The sequence below is a fragment of the Papio anubis genome, chromosome 17, assembly GCF_008728515.1.
Source record: "Papio anubis isolate 15944 chromosome 17, Panubis1.0, whole genome shotgun sequence".
Classification (NCBI taxonomy): domain Eukaryota; kingdom Metazoa; phylum Chordata; class Mammalia; order Primates; family Cercopithecidae; genus Papio; species Papio anubis.
The window spans coordinates 22,457,268-22,479,995 of record NC_044992.1 but is presented as its reverse complement, the minus strand read 5'-3'; the positions used below and the strand labels follow the sequence as shown (position 1 = coordinate 22,479,995).

The 22,728-nt window shown below is 40.6% G+C and overlaps 1 protein-coding gene across 1 annotated transcript in view; it reads right to left on the bottom strand.

The window, feature by feature from the left end:
• Positions 1-22,728, bottom strand: part of TAOK1 (TAO kinase 1) — a 172,468-nt gene that overhangs the window by 87,079 nt on the left and 62,661 nt on the right. Inside the window, exon 3 of the mRNA XM_009190016.4 lies at positions 17,471-17,695. Coding sequence (XP_009188280.1) covers positions 17,471-17,602 — 132 coding nt within the window. The 5' untranslated portion in view covers positions 17,603-17,695. The remainder of the gene's footprint in view (positions 1-17,470; positions 17,696-22,728) is intronic.

Sequence of the window (22,728 nt, the reverse complement as noted above, 5' to 3'; positions counted from 1 at the left end):
TGCAGAACATTTTTTTATCTCCTCATAAAGAAATCCTAAAACAGTTAAAGACAAATTTTACATTATATATATATTTTACAACAAAAATCTTTTTCTCTATTTAAAAGAAGAAAAAAAAGAAAAACCCATAAACTCTTTATTATTATTATTATTATTATTAATTTTGGGATAAGGTCCTGCTCTGTCACCCAGGCTGGAGTGCAGTGGTGCGATCATAGCTCACTACAACCTCAACCTTGTGGGTTCAAGCGATCCTCTTACCTCAGCCTCCTGAGTAGCTGGGACTACAGGTATGTGCCACTGCACCTGGCTAATTTTGATAGTTTTTGGTAGAGATAAGGTTTTGCCATGTTGCCCAGACTGGTCTTCAACTCCTGGGCTCAAGCGATCCTCCCGCCTTGGCCTCCCAAAGTGCTAGGATTACAGGTGTGAACAACCATGCCCAGCCTCCATAAACTCTTTTTTTTTTTTTTTGAGACAGTCCTGCTCTGTCACCCAGGCTGGAGTGCAGTAGCACTATCTCAGGTCACTGCAACCTCCCCATCTCGGGTTCAAGCAATTCTCCTGTCTCAGCCTCCTGATGAGCTGGGACTACAAGTGCATGCCACCATGCCCAGCTAATTTTTTTTTTTTTTTTTTTTAAAGTAGAGACAGGGTTTCACTGTGTTAGCCAGGATGGTCTTGATCTCCTGACCGCGTGATCTGCCAGCCTCGGCCTCCCAAAGTGCTGGGATTACAGGCATGAGCCACCGCATCCGGCCCATAAATTCTTTAGCTATCAGTCTCCTGTCTCCTTACCTACCTCCCAGACCTAAGCAATAATTTACTTTCTGTCCCTAGAGATTTGGCCATTCTAGACATTTCATATAAATGTAATCATATATGTGGTCTTTTGTAATTGACTTCTTTCATTTAGCATAATGTCAAAATTCATGACTAATGAGGTTGAGGATCTTTTCATATGCTTCTTGGCCATCTGTATATTTTCTTTGGAGAAATCTTGACTCAAGGTCCTTTGCCTATTTTTAAAATTGAGTGTCTTTTTATTATTGACTTGTAAGAGTTCTTCATATATTCAAGACCCAAGTCCTTTGTCAGATATATCATTTGCAAATATTTTCTCCTGTTATCTTTTCACTGTTTTGAAGCAGGAAAGTTTTTAATCTTGATGAAGTCCAATTTATCCTGTTGTTGTCCATACTTTTAGTGTCCCATCTAAGAAGGCTTTGCCAAAACAAATGTTATACAGATTTATCCCTACATTTTCTTCTAAGAGTATTATAGTTTTAACTGTTAAATTTATGTCTCTCATCTATTTTAAATTTTTTTTTTTTTTTTTTTTAGATGGAGGCTTGCTCTGATACCCAGGCTGGAGTGCGGTGGCATGATCTCGGCTCACTGCAACCTCTGCCTCCCAGGTTCAAGTGATTCTCTTGCCTCAGCCCCCCGAGTGGCTGGGATTACAAGCACATGCCTCCATGCCCGGCTAATTTTTTTTATTTTTAGTAAAGACAGGGTTTCCCCATGTTGGCCAGACTGGTCTCGAACTCCTAATCTTGGGTGATCTGCCCGCTTTGGCCTCCCAAAGTGTTGGGATTACAGGCATGAGCCATCATGCCTGGCCTGGGTTAATTTTTATATATAGTATGAGGTAGCAATCCAATTTCATTCTTTTGCATTTAGAAAGCAAAAAATTATCTAAAACAAAAATTATGGCATTGTATTATATGTTTATAATATATGCAGATACAATACATATGACAAGAATAGCATAAAGAATATGGAAAGGGGTAAATACTTTCTACATTTTACTTGACATGATAGAATATTAACAAATGAACTTGTAAAAAAGATGGGATGTTCTTCTAGTAGAGAGTAAGGTAACAGTAGGAAAGCTTGCAAAAGTGTTTGTTTATGGCCGGGCGTGGTGGCTCAAGCCTGTAATCCCAGCACTTTGGGAGGCTCATTGAAGTGAGATCAGCAAAGGAGTCCAGGAGGTCAGAGACCATCACAAAGCTATACAAATGAAACCCGTCTCTCACTAAAAAAAAAACAAAAATTAGTGGGAAGTACGTATTTGAAGTAGCTATATAGTCCCAGCTTCTTTCGGGAGGCTGAGGCAGGAGGGAATGCGTGAACCCGAAGCGGAGCTGCGGTAAAACCCGAGATGGCGCCACTGCCTCCAGCCTAGGCTGACAGAGCAGACTCCGTCTCAAAAAAAAAAAAAAAAAAAAAAGTGTTTGTTTACATAATAAAACACTGTGTAGAACAGAACCAAATGAACTGTAAGTAACTAAAGAACACAATACTACACATCATCGATTCTCACCTCCACAGAGAAAAAGAGCAAAAACAAAATAAGTTGTAGTCCTAAAAGACAAATTAGATACTGTTGAGAAAAAAACGGGAACAGAAATAGTCAGAGAGAGTGGGAAAAAGAAAATACATACAATAAATAATTTTGTTTCAAACTAGGAAATTGTCTGTGAAGATTCATTTGGGATCTATTTTAATAAATTCATAAGAATGATCTGAAATCACTATATCAATTAATTATATATAAATGGTCTTATGAGACTAATGTGAACACCACCGAACAATTTACTGTAATCACTGAAAATACAAAACTTGCAAACCTGCTAAGAGAAAACAGATTAGTAAAATCTTACACTAGGAAACAACAGGTAAATATTACATCCCATTTCAATAAAGGAACAAAAACCTACTTTGTTAAGAAAGTAAATAAATGATTTCGCTGGGACCATACATTGTCTACCATATTTGTTAGCAAGCTACCTGGTTCCCAAGCCAGTGTTCTCTTTGGCTTTTATATTTCTTATTGTGTGACCCATCTACTGACATCACATTGGTTCTATTTAAGGTATTGGAAACTAAAAGATTATGTTTATCTTCCTGGTAATCTAGAGACAGTGATCCTTTCAGACATCTGACGCTCTGGTTTAGTTTCAAATACTCACTATGATACCAGCCCTTAATTAGCTTGCCTGATGAAACAGCCATGCTGGCTGACTCAATTTGAGTATTTTTTAATTTGAGGTGATCCCTAACTGCCAATTAATTAAAATTTAGAAGTGTGTTAAAGAGTTATTTTCAGCCACCTAAAAAAATTTGACCACAGGGTCCTTCCTTTAGATAGTCTATAAACAAACACTGCACATTTCATCCTGTCATGGAGTGCGGATGAGAGGAAATGTAACAACAGAAAAGTGTGTGCATGGGTTTCTCTGATACCACAAAATATGAAGATTAGTGACCCAGAAATAGAATTATAGCAAAAAGATTCAATTCTGGACTACATTCAAACGTTCCTCATCTACCTGCTCATGTTTCCCACACATCAAGAAGCATAACAGAAAACACCTGCTTTGAGTTCATTAACCTTGACTCCTCTGTGTTTTCATTCAGTTGTTTCTGGGATGGTCCTAACCTGAACTGGAGAGTTTTCTGGCCTCCTAAATCAGCATTAAAAAAAAAAAAAAATCCCTCTCTACATTTCATTACACAAATCTGTCAAACATATGACAAAGTTGGCACAGCACAGTGAACCCTTGTTATGCCTTCTTCTAGATCAGAAGTGAGCAAAGTTTTTCTCCAAAGGGCAAGTAGTAGAAATCTCAGGCTTTGTGGGCCACATACAATCTATATTGCACATTCTTTTTTTTTTTTAATGTTAAAACTGTTCTTAGTTTAGGAGCTGAACAAAAACACATCACAGGTTGGATTTGGTGTCAGGGCTGTAGTTTGTTCACCCTGTCTATAGAAAAATTATTGGTTAACATTTTGCCACATTTCCTTTGAAATTTTCTATCTAAACATACATATTGTTACCATTATCATTATTTTATAATTAAAGAGCCATTAGAAAGTAGATATTCTGATTCTTACTCCTAAAACACTTCATGTATCTCCTAAGAACAAGAACATTCTCATGAATAACCAAAGTACAAATACCATATTTAGAAAATTCAGCACTGATATAATACCATTATCCAGATGCATACATATACGCATCAAATTTCACCAACGTCTGAGTAATGCTCTTTACAGGAATTTTTTTTCTAATCCAGGATGACACATTATGCCTAATTTCCGAGTCTCTCCTAAACCAGCTCCAAATATCTGACTTAGGACAATTTGTTTTTGTTGTCCTGTTAGAATGTTATTTCTGAGACTATGAGACCTTCAACTACAGCTCTCTGAAATAATCCAGCTTGGGTAGAAGAATCTTAGCAATTATCACACAAGGAAGTGCAAACAACAGAGAATCACTTCCTCTCACTCTCTTTAATAATTCTACTCTAGGCCGGGCGCGGTGGCTCAAGCCTGTAATCCCGGCACTTTGGGAGGCCAAGACGGGCGGATCACGAGGTCAAGAGATCGAGACCATTCTGGCTAACATGGTGAAAGCCCGTCTCTACTAAAAAAAAGATACAAAAAACTAGCCGGGCGCGGTGGCGGGCGCCTGTAACCCAGCTACTCGGGAGGCTGAGGCAGGAGAATGGCGTAAACCCGGGAGGCGGAGCTTGCAGTGAGCTGAGATCCGGCCACTGCACTCCAGCCTGGGCAACAGAGCGAGACTCCATCTCAAAAAAAAAAGAAAAAGAAAAAAAATAATAATAATTCTACTCTAGGAGTGAGACACTACCACATGCACCCCTTATCTTATCAGAATATAAATGCTCTTCATTCTACCGATTTAAACTTTAAGTCTCAACTGTTTACTCACCTCTCCACTCTCACTGCTATTAACTAAGCTCTCCGCATTTCTTTCCTAAATTATTACAAAAGCATCCTAATCAGTCTCTCTGCTTCGATCTGATACATGCCAACCTTTCCTCTACATTAATACAAGAGTAAATTTTATTTCACAAATGGAAATAAAATATTTCTGTTGTACTTCAGTGGCTCCCTGAAGACTTCAGAATAAAGCCCATATTTCTTAGAGTAATGTAGTAGGTATTTCAAGAGTCCTTGATTATCTTTCTTTTTTCCCCTTGCATCTTTAGTTCCCACTATATACTTGATCCTAGACATACCAACTTCAGTCATACTCGTCAAAAAAAGACTACTGACAGGCCAGGCACAGTGGCTCACGCCTGTAATCCCAGCAATTTGGGAGGCCGAGGTGGGTGGATCATGAGGTCAGGAGTTCAAGACCAGCCTGGCCAACATGGTGAAACCCCGTCTCTACTAAAAATACAAAAATTAGCTAGGTGTGTTAGCACATGCCTGTAATCCTAGCTACTCAGGAGCCTGAGCCAGAAGAATTGTTTGAACCTGGGAGGCGGAGGTTACAGTGAACTGAGATTGTACCACTGCATTCTAGCCTGGGTGACAGAGAAAGACTCCATCTCAGAAAAAAAAAAGACTACTGACAAAGTTCTAGAATTGGGATAATGCAATTTTATAGTTTTATTTTGAAAAAGTTAAATAATTGATATTTTGCCAAGATGGGACTTAGTCTCTTTTAATGAAAGGAAAAGGGTAAGAAACATTACTTTCCCCACTTTGTAGATTATATAGGCAGGCCTAAAGAGGTCTGACAAAAACCCGCCGAAATTCAAAACTTTCCAATATAACAACGAAAGACCAACTGCTCCAAAACACCACATCTTTACAGAAGGATATATGAAAAGCCCAGGTAAGTACAAATAATATGACTAGTGAGGATGTGGAGAAAAGGGAACCCTCATACACTGTCGGGAATGTAAATTAGCACAACCACTACGAAAAAGAATTTGGATGGAGGTTCTTCAAAACACTAGAAATAGGGCTACCAAATATCATCCAGCAATCTAACTATTAGGTATATGCCCAACATAAAGGAAATCAGTATTATCAAAGAGATATCTGCACTCTCATGTTTATTGCAGCGCTATTCATGACAGGCAAGGCTGGAAACAATTTAAGTGTCCATCAACAGACAAATGGTTAAAGAAAATGCGGTACATACATACAAAGTACTATTCAGTCATAAAAAAAGAATGAGGCCGGGTGTGGTGGCTCCTGCCTGTAACTGGGAGGCAGGTGGATCACTTGAGGACAGGAGTTCGAGACCAGCCCGGCCAACATGATGAAATCCCATCTCTACTCAAAAGAAAAAAAACAGCCGGGCATAGGGGCAGGCACCTGTAATCTCAGCTACTCGGCTGAGGTAGGAGAATCACTTGAATCCAGCAGGCAGTGTTTGCAGTGAGCTAACAAAGCAGGCAATATATATAAAACAATTATATAAAATTACCAAAGAGCAACAAATGCAGCCACAACTTTAGAGACTACAATCCTTGAAAAACCAACAGTATGCAAAATGAACTCCAAATTTACTCCAGCTTCATCTCTGAATTTGTGAAAGGAAACAGTCCAAGAAGAAAGCCAGGCTGAGGAGACAGAAGCCAGAGTTAGAAGCTAACAAAAGCACAATTTCAGAAGAGGAAGCTGAAAAGCAGAAGCTCAAGAATCTACAAATTCTCCTTAAATAAATGGCCAACATGGTGAAACCCCATCTCTACTAAAAACACAAAAATTAGGCTGGGCACAGTGGCTCACACCTGTAATCTCAGCACTTTGGGAGGCCAAGGCGGGTGGATCTCTTGAGGTCAGGAGTTCAAGACCAGCCTGGCCAACATGGTGAAACCCTATCTCTACTAAAAATACAAAAAAGTAAAAAATAAAAATAAAATAAAATTACCTGGGCTTGGTGGCACATGCCTATAATCCCAGCTACTTGGTAGGCTGAGGCAGGAGAATTGCTTGAACCCAGGAGGCGGAGGCTGTAGTAGGGCAAGATCGCAATACTGCATTCCAGCCTGGGCAACAGAGTGAGACTCTGTCTCACAAAAAAATAAAATAAAATAAAATAAAATAAAGTAAAATAAAATAAAATAAAATAAAATAAGCAAGCAAAAAATAAAAATACAAAAAACTAATCAGCTGTGGTGGCGCATGTCTGTAATCCCAGCTACTGGGGAGGCTGAGAGAGGAGTAGTGCTTGACCCCAGAGGCAGAGGTTGCAGTGTGACAAGATCGTGCCATTGCACTCCAGCCTGGGTAAGAGAGCGAGACTTCGTCTCAAAACAAAAACAATACAAAACAAAACAAAACCATATTGAAATACTACTACACACCCATCAGAATGCAAATTAAAATGACTGTCAATACCAAATATTGGAGACGATAAAGGGCAAACCAAATTCTCATACACTGCTGATGGGAGTGTAAAATTTCTACCTCTTGATGAAAACATCTGGGAATTGATTATAAAACTAACATAAACTTGCCCAATGACTCAACAACCCCAACCTTGATATTTACTGAAATGAAAACATCCATAAAAAATAACTGTACATGAATTGTTCACAGCAACTTTATTCATAATAGCCAAAAACTGTAAACAGTAGAGCTTTCTGCCAGCAGAAGAATGGAGAAACAAACTGTGGAGTAATCATACAACACTGTTACGGTTAATTTTTTTTTTTTTTGATACGGAGTCTCACTCTGTCGCCCAGGCTGGAGTACAGTGGCGCAATCTCGGCTCACTGCAAGCTCCACCTCCCAGGTTCACACCATTCTCCTGCCTCAGCCTCCTGAGTAGCTGGGACTACAGGCACCCGCCACCACATCTGGCTAATTTTTTTTTTTTTGTATTTTTAGTAGAGACAGGGTTTCATCGTGTTAGCCAGGATGGTCTTGATCTCTTGATCTCGTGATCTGCCTGCCTCAACCTCTCGAAGTGCTGGGATTACAGGCGTGAGCCACCGTGCCCGGCCTTTTGTTATGGTTAATTTTATCTGTCAACTGGGCTAGTCCATGTTACCCAGATCTTTAGTCAAATACTATTTATATGTTTCTGTGAAGGCATTGTTTGGATGGCATTTAAATCAGTAAACTCAGGCCAGGTGCACATGCCTGTAATCCCAGGAATTTGGGAGGCCGAGGCGGGTGGATCACTTGAGGTCAGGAGTTCAAGACCAGCCTGGTCAACATGGTGAAACCCCATTTCTACTAAAAATACAAAAATTAGCCAGGCATGGTGGCACGCACCTGTAATCCTAGCTACTCGGGAGGCTGAAGCAGGTGAATCACTTGAACCCAGGATGTGGAGGTTGCAGTGAGCCGAGATCGTGCCATTGCACTCTAGCCTGGGTTACAGAGCCACACTTTGTTTCCAAAAAAAAAAAAAAAATTTAGCTGGTCATGGTGGCACACGCCTATAATCCCAGCTACCAGCTACTTGGGAAGCTGAGGCATGAGAATGGCTTGAACCCGGGAGGTGGAGGCTGCAGTAAGCCGAGATTGCACCACTGCACTCCAGCCTGGGCAACAGAGTGAGACTCTGTCTAATAATAAATAAATAAATGACAAATCGGTAAGTTCTAAGTAAAGCAGATTGCCCTCCATAATGTGGATGGACCTCATCCAATCAACTGAAAGCCTTAAGAAACCAACTGACCTCCCCCTGAGGGAGAGGAAATTCTGGCAGCAGATGGTTTTTGGACTCAAACAGCACTACTCCTCCCTGGGTCTCCACATTTCAAGTGAGCTAATTCCTGTAAGTAAATAAAGAAACTGTTATCTGTGTGTGTGTGCATGTGTGTATGTGTGTACCTGCATAAGAAACTACCCAATGGACAAACACAATAAAATATTTTCCCAAAAAAAGGCTTTTTAAATTAATATATTGTACTATTACTGTTTCTGGTTTCACTCTTCTCTTTGCCTATTTGGGCATTAACACCATATGGCTTTACTTACTGTGTTGTAACTCTTAATAACTGACAGTTCAAAGCTCCCTTTAGTCCTCTCCTGTGCAATATCCTTTTTCATTATATTCTAGGTTATTCACACTGCCTTACTCTCCTTTTATTCCTTTTCCCTCCAAAGTGGCAAAAATGTCCATAAGAGGGAAATATAGTGATGTTCATCACAGCATTATTTTTAATAGCAAAAAAAAGGGGGAGGAATGACCTGGTCCGGCACAGTGGCTCACGCCTGTAATCCCAGCTCTTTGGGAGGCCGAGGCGGGCAGATCACGAAGTCAGGAGATCGAGACCATCCTGGCTAACACAGTGAAACCCTGTCTCTACTAAAAACAATACAAAAAATTAGCCAGGCGTGGTGCGGGCGCCTGTAGTCCCAGCTACTTGGGCTACTTGGGAGACTGAGGCAGGAGAATGGCGTGAATCCAGAAGGCGGAGCTTGCAGTGAGCCGAGATCGCGCCACTGCACTCCAGCCTGGGTGACTGAGTGAGACTCTACCTCAAAAAAAAAAAAAAGGCAGGGGGAGGAATGACCTAAATATCTAATCATATCGAATGACAAAAAGCAAATTATGGTATATCAAATACATATATGATTACATAGAAAAAAATGGGCAATACAGCAAAATACGTAACAATATTGTTTGCTTCTGTTTTAGAAAATACATAGTGAATGACAGAATACACATTAAACATTATGTGTTATAGATACATATAGGATGACCAAACATCTCAGGTTGCCCTGGACTAAGGTGTTTCTAGGACATAAGACTTTCACTGATAAACTGGGAGCGTCCTGGTCAAACTAGGATGACAGGAGATATACACATACTATGTTAAAAGCTGAAAAGATTTAAAGTGAGGCCAGGCGCGGTGGCCCATGCCTGTAATCCCAGCACTTTGGGAGGCCAAGGCGGCTGGATCACCTGAGGTCAGAAGTTCAAGACCAGTCTGGGCAACATGATGAAACCCCGTCTCCACTAAAAATACAAAAATCAGCCAGGCATGGTGGCACACACATGTAATCCCAGCTACTTGGGGGGCTGAGGCATGAGGATCACTTGAACCTGGGAGGCAGAAGTTGCAGTGAGCTGAGATCACGCCACTGCACTCCAGCCTAGGCACGAGAGACAGACTCCACCTCAAAAAGAAAAAAAAAAAAAAGTAAAAAAAGAAAAAAGAAAATAAAATATTATCAGTGGTTACCTGAAGGGAAAATAATTACAATTAATGGTTTCTTTCCTTTAATTCTTTTTGGCCGAGTCTTGATCTGTCACCCAGACTGGAGTGCAGTGGCGTGATCTCAGCTCTAGCTCAACTCAAGGTTCACCTTTCTCCCTGCCTCAGCCTCGAGATGCCCCTAGTACCTGGCGCTACCACCGTGCCCGGCTAATTTTTTGTATTTGCAATGGGCTAGGGAGTTTCACCGTGTTAGCCAGGATGGTCTCAATCTCTGACCTGCATTAATCCACCTGCCTACATTTCCTAGATGCGGGATTTACAGGCGTGAGCCACCAGCGCCCGACCCAATCTTTTGTTTTGTTTTTGTTTTTTTTTTTTGAGACAGGTCGCTCTGTCATGGGCTGGAGTGCAGTGGCTGGGATCTCAGCTCTGCAAGCTCCATGCTCCCCAGGTTCATGCATTCTCTGGCCTCAGCCTCGAGTAGCTGGGCTAGAGCCTGCCACCTCGCCCGGCTAGTTTTTGTATTTCTTAGTAGAGAGCGGGGTTTCACCGTGTTAGCCAGGATAGTCTCGATCTCCTGACCTGCATTGATCCAGCCTGTCGGCCTCCCAAAGTGCTGGGATTACAGGCTTGAGCCACAGCGCCCGACCAATGCTTGTTTTTAAATTTGGTATGTTACCTTTACACATGAACATGGTAGAAGTTTTACTAAGAGTCTTTTACTGAAAATCTCAAACAGAATTCAAAGAGAAGATGCAAAGTAAGTAAATCAGAAAGAATGTGGGGCCAGGTGCAGTGGCTCCTGCCTGTAATCCCAGCACTGAGGAGGCAGGTAAAGAAGCGGATCACTGAGTCAGGAGTTCAAGAACCAGCACAAGCGTGAAACCCCATCTCAACTAAAAAAATACAAAAATTAGCCAGGTGTGTGGCATGCACTGTATTCCCAGCTACTTGGGAAGGCTGAGGTAAGGAAAGCCTTGAACCCGGGGAGGCAGAGGTTGCAGTGAGCCAGATCTCACTGCACTGCAGCACCAGGCACAGGGAGTGAGACTCTGTCTCAAAACAAATAAAAATAAAACAAAAAGAAAAAGAAGAAGAAAAGAATGGGGGAACGTTATAGAAATAGAACTATATATGAGATATAGTCTCTATAAATGAGAATATTACAGGTTGAGTATACCTTATGCAAAATGCTTGGGACCGGAAGTGTTTCAGATTTCAAATTTTTTCATATTTTGGAATATTTGCATTATACTTACTGGCTGGGTATCTCCAGTATGAAAATCCAAAATCTGAAATGCTCGAATGAGCACTGAATTTTCAGATTTGGGATGCTCAACCTATGGCTGAGACAATTCCAAAGCACAAGCTAAACTAACCCAAGAAAATAGAAAATCTCAACAGACCTATCACAAGAGATTGAATCTATAATCAAAAATCTCTCCCCAGAAAGAAAGGTTTTAGAACAAAATGGCTTCCCTAGTAGGGTCTTACCAAACATTCTTTTTTTTTTTTTTTTTTTTTTTTTTTTGAGACAGAGTCTCGCTCTATCCCCCAGGCTGGAGTGCAGTGGATGATCTTGGCTCACTGCAACCTCCACCCTCGGGCAGGGTTCAGTGATTCTGCGCCTCAGTCCCCCAAGTAGCTGGGACTACAGGCCTGGCATGCACAACCTCAGCTATTTTTGTGTTTTAGTGAGATGGGGTTTCCAACATGTTGGCCAGGCTGTTCTCGAACTCCTGACCTCAGGTGATCTGCCTGCATGGCTCACAAAAGTGCTGGGATTACAGGCATGAGGCAGCCACGCAGCCCTACCAAACATTTAAAGAAGACTAACACCAATCTTTAAAAAACTCTAACAAAAAATAGAAAAGAGGGGAACACTTCCTAACTCACCCTATGAAGGCAGTATTACCCTGATGCCAACACTAGATAAAGACATCACAAGAAAACTACAGACCAGCATCTCTTACAAATGTGGAATGAAAAATTACCAACACCATACTAGCAAACGGAAACCTAGAACATATTAAAAGAATTACAAACCGTGATGAAGTTTGATTTATCCCAGACATGTAAGGGTGATTTAACCTAACAAAATCAATCAATTTGATATATCACATTAATAACATGAAGAAAAAAAAAAAAACATGACCCAGCTTGATGCAGAAAAGGCATTTGACAGAATCCAACACTTTCATGATAAAAACACTCAAAAAGGCCGGGCACGGTGGCTCAAGCCTGTAATCCCAGCACTTTGGGAGGCCGAGACGGGCGGATCACGAGGTCAGGAGATTGAGACCATCCTGGCTAGCATGGTGAAACCCCATCTCTACTAAAAAAATACAAAAAAACTAGCCGGGCAAGGTGGCGGGCGCCTGTAGTCCCAGCTACTCAGGAGGCTGAGGCAGGAGAATGGCATCAACCCGGGAGGCGGAGCTTGCAGTGAGCTGAGATCCGGCCACTGCACTCCAGCCTGAGCAACAGAGTGAGACTCCGTCTCAAAAAAAAAAAAAAAAAAACACCACTCAAAAAAATAGGAATAAAAGGAACTTCTTCAACATGATAAAGGGTTATTTATTAAAAACCCAGTACTAACACCATACTCAATAGTAAATGGCTAAAAAGACTTTCTCACTAACATCAGGAACAAGACAACATGCTCACTTTCACCATGGCTGTTCAACACTGTACTGAAAGTTCTAGCCTGGGGTATTAAGACAGGAAAAATGAAAGGCATTTAAGTTGCAAAGAAAGAAGTAAAACCATCTCCATTTGCAAATGATGTAATACTGTATGTAGAAATTTCAAAGAGTTCAACAGAAAGATACTAGAACATACAAACTCAGCAGAGTTGTAGGGTACAAGATGAAGATACAAAAAACAGCTACATTTCCATACATCAGCAATGAACAATTTCAAACAGAATTAAGAAAGTAATTCCACTTACACTAGCATCTAAAAGAATAAAATACCCAGGAATAACCAAGTGCAGTGGCTCACACCTGTAATCCCAGCATTTTGGGAGGCTGAGGCAGGCAGATCACTTGGGCGGATCATTTGAGGTCAGGAATTCGAGACCAGCAGGGCCAACATGGTGAAACCCCATCTCTACTAAAAATACAAAAATTAGCCGAGTGTGGTGGTGTGTGCCTGTAATCCCAGCTACTTATGAGGCTGAGGCAGGAGAATCACCTGGGAGGCAAAGGTTGCAGTGAAGATCGTACCACTGTACTCCAGCCTGGGTAACAAAGCAAGACTCTGTCTCAAAAAAAAACAAAAAACAAAAAACACCATCCTGGCTAACACAGTGAAACCCCATCTCTGCTAAAAATACAAAAAATTAGCTGGGCATGCTGGCATGCGCCTGTAGTCCCAGCTACTTGAGAGGCTGAGGCAGGAGAATTGTTTGAACCCGGGAGGCGGAGGTTGCAGTGAGTTGAGATCGTGCCACTGCACTCTAACCTGGGCGACAGAATGAGACTCCGTCTCAAAAAAAAAAAAAAAAACCTAAGAATAACTTGCATAGAGGTGAAACATTTACAACTAAATGCAAAATAATGCTCAAAGAAATTAAAGATATAAATAGAATATCTTTAATTTAGATTAGAAAGACGTTCTATGTTCATGGATTAGAAGACTTAATATTATTATGATAAGTAATCTATAGATCTACAAAAAGTGATCTATAGAGTCAACTCAATCTCTATCAAAATTCTAAGTCTTTTTTTGCAAAAATAAAAAAGCCATGTCAACGGGAAAGTGGTAATAAGAAAAAAAGAAAAAGCCAAATTCATATGAAATTTCAAGGAGCTCTAAAACAAACCTTAAGAAGAATAACAAAGTTGGAGGAATAAAACCTCTTGATCTCAAGCTTACCACAAAGCTGCAGTCATCAAAATGGTGTGGTAGTGACAGAAAGATAAGACATATAGATAAGTGGAACAGAATTAAGAGATCAGAAATTAATGTACGAAATATGATCAATTGATTTGACAAGGATGCCAAGATAATTCAATGGGGGAAATAACAGTCTCTTTAACAGATATATTGGGAAAACTGGATTTACACACACAAAAGAATGAAGTTGAGGCCAGGTGTGGTGGCTCACACCTATAATCCCAGCACTTTTGAGAGGCCAAGGTGGGTGGACTGCTTGTGCCCAGGAGTTCAACACCAGCCTGGGCAACATAGCAAAACCCCATTTCCAAAAAAAAAAAAAAGCAAAAAACTTAGCTGGACCTGGTGGTGTACACTTGTGGTCCCAGCTATTCTGGAGGCTGAGGTGGGAGGAACACCTGAGCCCAGGGAGGTTGAGGACGTAGTGGGCCATAATGACTCTGCTGCACTCCAGCCTGGGCAACAGAGTGACAGATCCTGTCTCAAAAAAACAAACAAACAAACAAACAAAAACAAAAAAAAACAAAGTGAATGAAGTTAGACCTCTACCTCACATCATATATAAAAACTAACTCAAAATATAGCTGGGTGTGGTGGCGTGCACCTGTAATCCCAGCTACTCAAGAGGCTGAGGCAGGATAATTGCTTGAACCCGGGAGGTGGAGGTTGCAGTGAGCCGAGAACGTACCACTGCACTCCAGCCTGGGCAACAGAGTAACACTACATCTCAAAAAAACAAAAACAAAAATCTACCTCAAAATAGGTCAGGTGTGGTGGCTCACACCTGTAATCCCAGCACTTCGGGAGGCAAAGGCAAGAGGATCACTTGAGGTCAGGAGTTTGAGACCAGCCTGGCCAACATGGCAAAACCCCGTCTCTACTAAAATGCAAAAATTAGCCAGGGGTTAGTGGCATGTGCCTCTAGTCCCAGCTAATTGGGTGGCTAAGACATAAGAATTGCTTGAACCCGGGAGGTGGAGGTTGCAGTGAGCCAAGTCTGCGCCACTGTACTCCAGCCTGGGCAACAGAGTAAGACTCTGCCTTATTAAAAAAAAAAAATTACTCAAAATAGATAAATGACCTAAATATAAGAGGTAAAACTGGCCAAGCAAGGTGGTTCACGCCTGTAATCCTAGCACTTTGGGAGGCCGAGGCGGGCGGATCACAAGGTCAGGAGATCAAGACCATCCTGGCTAACACGGTGAAACCCCGTCTCTACTAAAAATACAAAAAATTAGCCGGGCCTGGTGGCAGGAGCCTGTAGTCCCAGCTACTGGGGGAGGCTGAGGCAGGAGAATGGCGTGAACCCGGGAGGTGGAGCTTGCAGTGAGCTGAGATCGCACCACTGCACTCCAGCCTGGGCGACAGAGCAAGATTCTGCCTCAAAAAAAAAAAAAAAAGAACTAAAACCATAAAACTCTTCATAGAAAACATAAGAATAAATCTTCATGACCTTGAATTTGGCAATATATTTTTAAACATGACACCAAAAGCATAAGGAACAACAAAAAAATTGGACTTCATCAAAATTTAAAACTCTTGTGTATCAAAAGACAATTATCAAGAAAGTAAAAAAAATAAACTACAGAATGGGAGAAAATACTAGCAAATCATATATCTGATAAAGATTTTATATCCTGAATACACTAAAAACCCCTGGCTGGGCATGGTGGTTCATGCCTATAATCCCAATACTTTAGGATGCCAAGGCGGGTGGATCACCTGAAGTTAGGAGTTTGAGACCAGCCTGGCCAACATGGTGAAATCTTGTCTCTATTAAAAATACAAAAATTAGCCGGGCATGGTGGTGGGTGCCTGTAATCCCAGCTACTTGGGAGGTTGAGGCAGGAGAATCGCTTGAACCTGGGAGGCGGAGGTTGCAGTGTGCCGAGATTGCGCCACCGCACTCTGGCCTGGGCAAGAAAAACAAAACTCCTTTTCAAAACAAACAAACAAACAAAGAACCCCTACAGTTCAACAAGAAAGAGACAGCCCAAATATAAAAATGGGAAAAGGAATATACGTTTCTCCAAAGAAGATCTACAAATGGCACTGGAAAAGATGCTCAACATCATCAGTCATTAGGGAAATATAAACCAAAACCACAATGAGATATCACTTAACATCTAGTAGGATGGTTATAATAAAAATAATGGAAAACAAAAGGCACTGTTGAGGACGTAAAGAAATTGGAACACTCATAGATTGCTGGTGGGAATGGAAATGGTGCAACTGCTGTGGTGCAGTTTGGCAGTTCCACAAACACACACAGAATACTGTAGGAACCCGCAAATCCACTCCTAGGTACATACTCAAAATTGAGAACAGGGACTCAAGATACACATCAATGTTCATGGCAGCATCATTCACACTAGTCAGAAGTGAAAACAACCCACATGTTCATCAACAGATGCATAAACAAATTATGGTTTATACATACAATGGAATATTATCAGCTATAAAGAAGAATGAAGTTCTCACACATAATGCAATATGGATGAAGCTCAAAAACAATCAGTTAAATAATATAAGCTAGAAATCAAAAGAATAAATATTGTTTGGCTCCATTTCTATGAATATCTAGAAATATCTAAGCAAATTCATCGAGATGAAGGGAGATTACAGGTACCAGGGGCTGGGTGGAGGGTGAAACAGGCGTTACTGTTAATGGATACAGAGTTTCTATTTCGGGTGATGAAAATGTTTTAGAAGCAGATGGTGGTAATGTTTGTGCAAATGTTAAAAGATAATTAAAATAGCAAATTTGATAATTTTTTTTAACTCACATGCACACGCACAAATGCATATAAAAGAAACAGACTTTGGTATATCTGTCAAATAATAATCCTAGACCTCCACAAGACTAAGATTGACTCTGAATGGGACTTCATGGAAGTAGAAATCAGTCAAAGTTTATGTTTTGCAGTATTTAACTCTATAGCAATGCAAGCCATGAGACTCATAAAAAAGGTGTGCTAAGAATTCTAAAAAAGTAACACATAAGTTAAAGCAAAATAATTTTTTTTCTTATTCTATTTATTTATGCATTTGTTTATTTATTTTTGCAACAGGATCTGGCTCTGTAACCCAGGCTGGAATGCAGTGGTACAATCTCGGTTCACTGCAACCTCTGCCTCTTGGGCTCAGGTGATTTTCCGGCCTCAGCCTCCTGAGTACCTGGAACTACAGGTGTGCACCACCACACCTGGCCAAGTTTTGTATTTTTTGTAGAGGCAGGGTTTCACCATGTTGCCCAGGGTGGTCTCGAACTCCTGGGCTCAAGCGATCCACTCAACCTTGCCTTGCAAAGTGCTAGGATTACAGGCATGAGCCACCAAGCCTGGCCCACAAAATAATATTCTTTCTCATTTTTTCAATAATCCAAGTAGTTCAATAAATAAAACTATTTTCATATTTGAATCTTACACACACACACACACACACACTCTCAATCATGCTCTCGCTCTCTCTCTCTCTCTCTCTCCACCCCACCTATGCAAGTGACTATAAAATGACTATGGCCTATATCTCTTTTCATTACTGTATTTTGCTCTGTCAGGAGCGCACATTAAGTAAATGCTGGTCACTAAAATCAAGCCATTAACACTTACAAAATACACTGCTCCAAAGCTTCCATGGCCAATTTCTCTGAGATCTGTGAAGAGCTTCTCTGGATCTTCTTTGAAGAAGAGTTCTGCAATTTCAGGGTCCTTCAGGCTGCCTGCTCTGTTAGTTGATGGCATCCTGCTGAGCAGTCAGCTGTCTGATTCTAATTTTATACTGCTATCCCGATCCTTGGTTCATCTGTATGAATGAAGTCACGTTGACATAAACTACTGTAGAAAAATAGAAAAAAAAAATCAGAAAAGGCAAAAACTGCTAAGAATAATTAGTATAAGGTCATATACTGATCTACAAATTTCTCTCATGTCTAAAATTTCACTGAAAAGGCAGTGTGGATACTACTGCAGTAGCTCCTAAACCTGTTTCATCATCATAAACACCTATGGTACTTCAAAAACAGATTCCTACTATACAACATTTTTAAAAAATGAGATAATCTTTGTACTTTGGGAGGCTTTCTAAGTCAATACTTAAAAATTTATCCCCTTCTGATGCACTTATCTCATCAATAGAGAAGATAATATAAAAGAGACTATTTTAAAAATACATAATAACTCAAGATGTGCCCACAGTATTTTTGACAACAGGAAGCTTCCTTTTCTGTTCAGATACCATATGCCAGGGTATTAATCAACTCTAACAGACATTCAAAGAAAAATACAGTGGGAGAAAGTAACGTATTTCACACAGACAACTGTTTCGCCATAAACTTGATTCACCTGATTCACATTAAAGTATGCCCTTTATCAACTTTGTTTCATTAAATAAGTAGAAATACAGATAACCAGAAAATTTCCTGGCAGTTATCCTATCAATTCCTTTATATCAGATTACCCAGTTTTAACACTGGCTGTCATAGCCAGACTCAGTGGCTCATGCCTGTAATCCCAGCTCTTTGGGAGGTCAAAGCAGAAGGATCGCTTGAGACCAGGAGTTCATGACCAGCCTGAGTAATATGGTGAGACCCTGTCTCTAAAAAAATAAATTTAAAAAATTAGTCAAGAGTGGTGTCATGCACTTATAGTCCCAGCTACTTCGGAGACTAAGGCGGAAGGATCACTGGAGTTCAGGAGGTCAAGGTTGCAGTGAGCTATGATCACACCACTGCACTCCAGCCTGGGCAACAGGGTGAGATCCTGTCTCAAAACAAAACAAAACTGGATGTCATAACTAAGAGGCTTCAGAACCCAGACTCTGGAATGACACTGCCGGATAGGAATTCCAGCAACACAAGTTCTGAAATTAGCTAATATCATTTTCCTAATCTGTAAAATGAATATAGGCCAGGTGTGAAAGCTCACACCTGTAATCCAAGCATTTTGAGAGGTCAAAGTGCGAGGATCACTTGAGGCCAGGAGCTCGAGACCAGCTTGGACAACACAGCAAGATCTTCCCACACAAAAAATTACAAAATTAGCTGGGTGGTGTGGTGTGCTCCTATAGTCCTAAGCTACCTGGGAGACTGAGGTGGGAGGATCACTTGTGCCCAGGGGTTTGAGGTTACAGTGAGTGATCACCCCACGGCATTCCAGCCTGGGCAACAGAGAGAGAGAGAGAGACCCTGTTTGTTAGATGAAAGAAAGGAAAGGAAAGGAGAAAGGAAAAGGAGAAAGGAAAAGGAAAAGGAAAAGGAAAAGGAAAAGGAAAGGAAAGGGAAGGGAAGGGAAAGGAAGAAAGGAGGAAATAATCTACTTCATAGTGTAATCGGGAGGGTTAAATGAGTTAATAAATCAAAGCATAGAGTAATACTCTGGCATAATAAGCACTACAGTAAGTGTTAACTATTTTATTTTAACTTGCTCAAATTCAGCAATTTTTAAAAACTCCAAAATTGATTTCATCAGGCTTTTTTTTTTTCCTTTTTTGAGACGGAGTCTCACTCTATCGCCCAAGCTGGAGTGCAATAGCACAATCTCAGTTCACTGCAACCTCCAACTCCCAGGTTCAAGCAATTCTCCTGCCTCAGCCTCCCAAGTAGCTGGAACTACAGGCATGCACCACCACCCCCAGGTAATTTTTGTATTTTTAGTAAAGACAGGGTTTCACCATGTTGGCCAGGCTGGTCTCAAACTCCTGACCTCAAGTGATCCGCCTACCTCGGCCTCCCAAAGTGCTGGGATTACAGGTATGAGACACCACACCTGGCCTGATTTCATCAGACTTTTAAGAGAAAAAAACAGCTCCATCCAATTCTTGTCAAGTAACTGAAGCAATTTTTAATTCTTACTAGAAAACTTCTTTGTAACTATATAAAATACATTTATATATCTTTTGTACCTCCCTAAATTAACACTACACTGCAATAAAAAGATATGTTGTTAATTTGCATTCAATTTCTAATATACATCCAAGGCTGCCCCACATACTTTTACCAATTTCCCTGTTCTAGAAGTTCCCTGGAGCAGTCTCAATCACAGTTCTTCCAAGAATATGTGACCACAGCAAAGTCACTTAACTTCTCATTCCTAAACTGAGTAGGCTGAACTAAATTCCATACAAAGTATACATTTTCTATTAATCAACCTATTTAAAAAAACAAACTTCAGTGTTACTTCAGACCGTATTTAAGAATTCTGAGTAAGTTTTAGTACCCTTATTAGAAGAATTATTTTACATTAAAATTTTCTAACTGGGTCCATGATCTGCATCTTCTTTCTTATCTACCTAACAAATTCCCACTCAAAGTCTTTCGAGATTTAGATTGAATGTCACAATGTTTGCAAAATCTTAACTCTATTAGGAAGAGTTGATCACTCTCCCTTTATGCCTCCAACGCATCCTGCAGCATTTACCATGCTATATTGCAATTATTTAACTCTCTCTTTCCTAAATAAGCAGGCACAGCATGTCTCATTCATTTTTGTATCCTTTCTCCAGCTTCTACCCCTTACCATCTACAGTTAATATTATATAAATATTGCTGAATAAAACAATATGCTTAATTCTCTTCTATGTAATTCCTAAAAATTTCATTTCCATAAATACTTACAGAACAAACAGTATGCATAAGACTAAGATATACAAACACATTAAAGTTATTAAGAACAGAGAAAATGCAGGATAACAACTTCCAGAAAATCAGAGACACAAGAAATAATTAGGAAATTGATATACTTGTTCTACCAAAGACCAAAGGATAACACAATACTATCACCATCACAAGAGTAAAATACTAAAACAAAAAGACAAGGAAATTAATAACCTAAAAGACCCAGAAACAAACCCATGTATGTCTATCTTGGAATTTAACACACACAGTTAAAGGAGAAGAAATAAAGGTTGAGAAAACTTGACAATCCATTTGGAAAAAAAAAAAAGGCTATATGCCTATCACATATCTTACCATAAACATAACTGCTAAATGGCTTAAAAAGGCATCTCAAATCAATGGGGAAAAGACTGATTTGATAAAAATGTGTTGTTAGGAGAGCTTAATAGCCATGTGAGAGAAAAATCATACCTTTTCCTCAAACTGAACATCAGAATTACATAGGGATCAGATACACAAATATAAAAAAAGCAACTACACAAGTACTGGGAGGAAATATGAGTAAATTTCTTTGTAACCAGTATGAAGAAACTTATCTATGATCTACATGCAAAGCAGTAAGAAAAAAACATATTTGACAATATAAAAAAGAAAAATTGAGAGGAGGAAACACAGTAAAAGACACCAAAAATAATAAAAAACAGATAAACTTGGTATGAAAGCAGGAAGTACATCTGTAAGAATTTAAAAATAAATAAATAAAAAAGGCCGGGCGTGGTGGCTCACGCCAGTAATCCCAGCACTTTGGGAGGCAGGCGGGTGGATCACCTGAAGTCAGGAGTTCAAAACCAGTCTGGCCAACATGGAGAAACCTCGTCTCTTTTAAAAACACAAAAATTAGCCGGGTGCAGCCGTAGGCACCTGTAATCCCAGCTACTCGGGAAGCTGAGGCAGGAGAATCACTTGAACCCAGGAGGCAGAGGTTGAGGTTGCAGTGAGACAAGATCTCGTCATTGCACTGTAGCCTGGGCGACACAGTGACACTCTGTCTCAAAAAAAAAAAAAAAAAGGGCCGGGCAAGGTAGCTCACACCTGTAATCCTATCACTTTGGGAGGCCAAGGTGGGCAGATCACTTGAGGTCAGGAGTTTAAGATCAGCCTACCAGCCTGGCCAACACGGCAAAACCCCATCTCTACTAAAAATACAAAAATTAGCCAGGTGTAGCAGTGCATGCCTGTAGTCCCAGGTACTCGGGAGGCTGAGGAGGGAGAATTGCTTGAATCCGGGAGGTGGAGGCTGCAGTGAGCAGACTGTGCCACTGCTCTCCAGCCTGGGTGACAGAGCGAGACCTTGTCTCAAATAATAAGATACACTTTTAAAAAGTCTGAAACTTACATAAGAGTTAATATCTTTAACAATGTGGAGTTTTGAAAAACACAGAAGAAATGGACAACATCCTAATACCCCTAATATAGTTACTAAAAACGGGGGAAGCCAGACATGGTAGTGGGTGCCTACAGTCCCAGTTACCCAGGAGGTTCAGGCAGGAGAATCACCTTGTGCCCAGGAGTGTTGAGATCATAGTGCATTCTGACCATACCTGTGAATAGCCACTGCACTCCAGCCTGGGCAACAAAGTGAGATCTCTTCCCTTAAAAAAAAAAAAAAAAAGAGGCCAGGCACAGTGGCTCACTCCTGTAATCCCAGCACTTTGGGAGGCTAAGGGGGGTGGATTATCCATAGTCAGGAGTTCGAGACTAGCCTGGCCAACATGGTGAAATTTTGCCTCTACTAAAAATACTAAAAATTAGATGGACATAGTAGTACACGCCTGTAATCCCAGCTACTCAGGAGGCTGAGGCAGGAGAATCACTTGAACCTGGGAGGCGGAGGTTGCAGTGAGCTGAGGTCGTGCCATTGCACTCCAGTCTGGGCAACAAGAGCACAGCTCCATCTAAAAAAAAAAAAAAAAAAAAGTACAGTAAAAATACAGTTACTATAATTTTACGGGAGCATGGTTTTATGTGTGGTCCATTTTTGACTGAAAACATCATTACATGGTGCATGACTGCATGTGGAAAGTGAATGACATACTTCTAACTAACTCATGAGTCAGTAATGGAGTTTTGAGGAAAATTAGAAAAAGATTATGAACTGAATAAAAACTAAAATACAGGCCAGGTGTGGTGGCTCACACCTGTAATCCTAGCACTTTGGAAGGCCAAGGCAGACGGATCACGAGGTCAGGAGATCGA